Source organism: Triticum dicoccoides, chromosome 7B (assembly GCF_002162155.2).
Source record: "Triticum dicoccoides isolate Atlit2015 ecotype Zavitan chromosome 7B, WEW_v2.0, whole genome shotgun sequence".
Taxonomy (NCBI): Eukaryota; Viridiplantae; Streptophyta; class Magnoliopsida; order Poales; family Poaceae; genus Triticum; species Triticum dicoccoides.
This window is the reverse complement of record NC_041393.1, coordinates 115,853,776-115,859,169: the sequence shown is the minus strand read 5'-3', so window position 1 is coordinate 115,859,169 and position 5,394 is coordinate 115,853,776. Positions and strand designations below refer to the sequence as shown.

The 5,394-nt window shown below is 45.4% G+C and overlaps 1 protein-coding gene across 1 annotated transcript; it reads left to right on the top strand.

Moving 5' to 3' along the window:
• Positions 1-392: 392 nt before the first annotated feature.
• Positions 393-5,394, top strand: LOC119338713 (the record flags this gene model as incomplete). Its single annotated transcript, XM_037610975.1, has 5 exons — positions 393-1,034; positions 1,149-1,412; positions 3,826-3,942; positions 4,064-4,530; positions 4,663-5,394. Coding segments are annotated over 5 exons (2,034 nt in total), but the record flags the coding sequence as incomplete, so codon positions are not given.

The window sequence follows — 5,394 nt, the reverse complement described above, 5'->3', positions numbered from 1 at the left end:
AACTACAATAAATAGATTACAAAAAAAAGATATACACATCTTAGCGAATTAAACACCCCCAATTTATTCATGGGCCATCGCTCAATCCGGGCCGTCCAAACGCAATATACGAAATATACGACATCAGTAGCGGTGATAATCATCCCCCTTCTATTTATTCCTCGCCCCGTCCCATCCGCTGGCTCGCTCGCCCTTCAGTTTCAGTTCCACACTCGCCTCTCGCCGTCTTCGCGAATCCCAGGTAAGCCGCCCGCGGCCCATCTCGTTCGGCTAGCAACCTAGGGTTTCCTCCGAATTTCCCCCGCACGAATTCGTTCCTGATTCCCCCTAGGACGTACTACGATTGAATCCCCCGTTTCGTTCTGCCCTTCCAGATGTCTCGTCGATTTTGATGGGCGCGGCGCCATTTTTGTGGTGATTTTGTTGTTGTTTGCCCCCCGGACTCGCCCCGTGGAGCGGCCATGGTGAAGACCCCCAATAGCACCCCCAAGGCCAAGGCCAAGGCGGCCTCCTCCGGCGCCGGCGGCGCTGCCAGGCCGTCCCCGGCGAGCGCTTCCGGCTCTGGTTCAGCGAAGGCGTCGAAGTTTAAGAAACGGAAAGCCATTGGCGCCGGCGCAAAGGTCGCGGCCCCTGCTGTGGCAGCGGCCGATGGGTCGACCTCCGCGGGCGCTGCCGGCAGGGACGAACCTGCCCCTGCGTCTGTGCCGAAACCGTCCACTCCTTCTGGTGCATCGCCTGCGACATCTTTGAAGCCAGCCACCGTAGCTGAAGGATCATCTGCTGCCCAGGTACTGGCACCAAAGCCAGACACCGCTGAAGAAGCATCAGCATCGACTCCAAAGCCAAAGCCAAAGCCAAAGCCAAAGCAGGCTGATGCTGCAGCTGCCACCAGCAATGGGGCGGGTGCTAGCGGTAGTAGTGGTGGTAGCAAGAAGAATAGGAAGGGGCATAAGGAGAGGCTTATGGCTTGGAAGGGAAAGGGGAAGCAGGAGGAGGCACAGGGGAATACGAAGGGGATGGGGAAGGAGGAGGGGGCGCAGGGGAATAAGAAGGGGATGGGGAAGGAGGAGGGGGCACAGGGGAATAAGAAGGGGATGGGGAAGGAGGAGGGGGCGCAGGGGAATAAGAAGGGGATAGGGAAGGAGGAGGGGACCAAGAAAGAAGGGGGTGGTGATAGCAGGGGAGGAGGGCTTATCTTCATGTGCAATGCACAGACTAAGCCGGAGTGCTTCCAGAACCGCGTGTTTGGCATGCCTATGGGGAAGAAGGAGATGGTGGAGAAGGTCCGACCAGGGACAAAGGTATTCCTGTATGATTTTGACTTGAGGCTGCTATATGGAGTGTACAAGGCGACATCAAAGGGCGGGATAAACCTTATCAGAAATGCATTTAACGGGAAGTTTCCTGCTCAGGTAATCTTGATTTTCCATTACCTAGATCCATATATGGTAGTGGAGTGAGCTGTTTTGCATTTTATGGGTGTATGCATTGTTCCTAAGGATGTGTGTGGCTCAGGTGCTCCAGTAGTTTTGCAACACAAATGAATATGTTAGACATGACACATGAGTAGAAATCTTGCTGGGTCACACTATTTCTAGAAAGATAAGCTCTATTTTAGGTCCAAACAGGGCCATGGATTACAGTAATTAGCGATAATCTTGCATTGTAACTTCAATTGTGCATTGTTCGTAAGCGTTCACAAACACTAGTAATGAGGATGTATGCCCTTGTTTGCCATCCCTAAAAATGTGTTAGTAGAATAGACTGGTGACACTTCTTCTGTTTGTTGGATAGTATGTGCATGTGTCCATATATGTGCAGAGGGTTCCTTAGTTTCATATCTTCTGCCCAAGTTATTATGGAAGATGTAGCTAGGTGTATCATGATTTTAGCTGGTTATCATCAAATAATAGTTTCGTTTTCTAATTATAACATGCATCCTATAGATATAAAAATGGCCGACTTAAACGCCTCAACCAGTTAATCTATGTTTTCTCATTCTTGATGAGAACTATATGCCATTGTTTGTAAGCCCTAAAATGTATTAGTAGAATAAACTAGTGATCCTATTGGACAGTATGTGCATGCGTCCATATATGTGCATAGAGTTCCTTAGTTTTGTTTCTTCTACCAAAGTTATTATGGAAGATGTAGCTAGGCGGATCGTGAATTTAGTTGGCCATCACCGAATCATCGTTCCGTTCTCCAATTATAATTGAGATGCATTCCTACATAGCATATAAAAATGGCCAACTTAATGCCTCTACCAGTTATTCTATGTTTTCTCGTTCTTGCCGAGAACTAAATGGTCTTCCATGTCTCCAATATTAACCACCAATGAGTTTCCTTCCCTTTTGGTGCTTGATCTTTCTTCTGCAGTAGACTTCATAATTATTGCAACACACAAGAAACGTTAAAACTGAAGGAAAAAAAATCTGTCAATGAAGTTGCTAAAGCATGGTTTCTTCATGGTAAAGCAAGTTTTGCAGTTATCAAAATTATATACCAAATATGACATATGTAGTTAAACCTATGCACTGGTTTTCTCATGTTAAATGGTTCTTGATGAGATTTAGTTGATATTATTAAGGCTCTATCTGGGAGTAGTTGAGTGTACAAGTAGTGTACTTTATGTGTCAGCCCAGCACAAGGTCTAGTTAGACGTGATCACGTGTATCATTTTTTTGGGTGGTAGCATGCTGACTCTTCAAATTAGTTATTGGTTGAGAACTTGAAATATCATGACACTTAAGGATGCAACTAATGTAAATCTAAATAACCCCTCGTATGAAGAAATCATTTATGAGGGGTATACCCTGACATTGACCCAATCTAACCACTCCATACTCAAATGCTTATTCAATTGTCCGTCTAAAAAGTTTACAACGTTAGCATTTGTAAAAGGTTTTTTTACTTGACACATCGCCTCTTTCTTCACAAATTGTATCTAACAAGCTTATGCCGCCCTTATACAAGTTTACCTGTGAAGCCCAACTTGTTATATGCTATCCTCTAAGTTGGCCCTTGGAAGGATGAAGGCTAGCAAGTGATATTTGCCTCTCTTTTTTTTTGGCAAAAGCATAACTACCTAGCATCGCTTGTGCATGAATCCTTCATTTACCTTGTTTTGTTTAAGATTTTCATTGCGCAAGCATGCTTCTCTTGGTAGTTAGTGAATTTTATTTTATTTATACTACTTGGTAGTCCTTTGGAGGATGGTGGCAACATGGCAACAACCATATAAGAAGTGATGCTTCTTATTCCTCTGAAAAATGGTGATCTATATTGTGCATTGCAATTCCAGTTATTGTGCCAATGTTATCATGATGACACTTGATGAATGCGAAAATGAAGAGGCGCGTGATATGTTAGTGGTCCCTGGAAATTTCATAGTTAAAATGATTGATGCTATCTAGTATCTACCATAGTTATATTTTGTATGCACATCTAGTTTTGCTTGTAGTTGTATTTACTCTCAAGGGTCAATCTGTTTGATTGCACTTCTGTTGGGTGGTTGGAGTCGGCTTGAGTAAGGCTGGAGATCATAGGCTGAAGTTTTGTCGTCCTGTACATTGGAGTTTGGACTGGTTGTTTTACTAACAGCTGGGTTCAAGCTCAATGTGTTAGCCCTGTAACATATAGCTGTAAGTGGTACAGAGGACAGCAGACACATAATTTTATGTGCTTACAGTGGCCAAGCACTATTTTATGGGTGAAGGATGCCACACAACCTTTTGATTAAAACTGGACCTTATGCCAGAGAAGTTAGTACTGAAGAAGGGTATTCTTATTGTTCTGAAAACTACTTTGATGTGTTTGATGTAGGTGAAATTTACAACTGATAAAGATTGCCTTCCTCTTCCTGAGAGTACTTTCAAGCATGCCATCAAAGAGAACTACAGTGCAAGCCGCAAATTCGACCCTGAGATCACCTCTACACAAGTGAGTGTCCTTTGGATAAATTTTGTTGAATTAGTTAGTTACTCAACAGAACTAGTATGGGAGTTTCAAACATAAATGACATTTTTACCTTGTTGTTTATCATATTATGTGATTTATGCAGGTTCGTAGGCTGATGGCTCTATTCAAGCCTATCACTGTACAGCAATCAGCTCCAAGGGGTCATCTAGATGGAAGGTACCACCATGAAGAAAGAAGGCATCAACATGAAGATAGGCCACATCCATTGCATGTTGAAGACAGGCGCCCGCAGGTGGTTGTACATGTTCCTGCTCCTGAGGACTCATATAGGGCAACACACTATGCTCCATTTCCTACCGAGTCCCGACCTGGCCAATTTTTGGTTAATGTCCAGGATGATCACAGATATTATCAACAAGCACCTCCTGCACCCGAGTCTCAACACATTCCTCTTGCCCCCGAGGCTCGCCAAGTTCCTCTTGCCACAGGGCCTCACTATGCGCCTTCTGTACCAGAGCCTCGGCATGTCCCACTAGCGTATTACCACCATTTGGCTCCTTCATCTGATGATTCTTACTACCGTTCTCGAGTGGATCCAGTGCATGAGCGGTAAGTTCAAATTCGTATGTTTTGCTAATTCAAACTGACAGTTGAACACATTGTGGTTATTACAATACTATCATGTCTTTACTGAAGTTATATATCGTGTTCTTGACTAATATAAAATTCCTTGAATTTCAGCATTGCTGCCAGAACACCTCCAAGGGATTACGCAGCACAGCTTGGGGAGTTGGCTGCTCGTGCTGACCACATGTCGGATCTCTACCGAACCACTGTTCATGATGCTCGCCTGGAGGATCCTTACCGCCCAGGAGAGCTTGCTGCCCGTGGTGCTCGTGTGGAGGAACTCTACCGCCCAGGAGAGATTGCTTCTCGCGGTGATCGTGTGGCGGATCTCTACCAGGATCTCTACCGCTCTGCAGAGGCTCCTTCTCGTGGTGCTCGTATGGAGGATCTCTACCGTCCAGGAGAGGTTGCTGCTCGCGATGTTCGTATGGAGGATCCCTACCGTCAAGGAGGGATAGATGCTCGTGGTTCTTATGGGGGGCTCTACCGTTCTGACCAGCTAAATGCTCGTGCCGTAGATCTCCCACATTCTTATCAGACCTCCAACCCTGCTTATGCTGAAGCCAGTCAGAGACCTGTCCCTACAGCAAGGGCCAACGGACCAGGTGCCCCGGTTTCCTCACTCTATTCCTTCGCTGGAGCGCCAGCATATCGATGAATTTTCTCAGCATTTCACATGCGGTGCCTTGGGTCGGTTGTACTGCCAGTTGTGTCGTTGGATGTTTACTTTTTGGTTAAAAACTATAGCTTAACTGTGAGAAGTCGGGATGTTTTGTTCTCTTATCTTGTATGCTTGTTAAACTGCTTACCCGATGAATGGCATTCAGGTTCAGACTATGCTGTCCA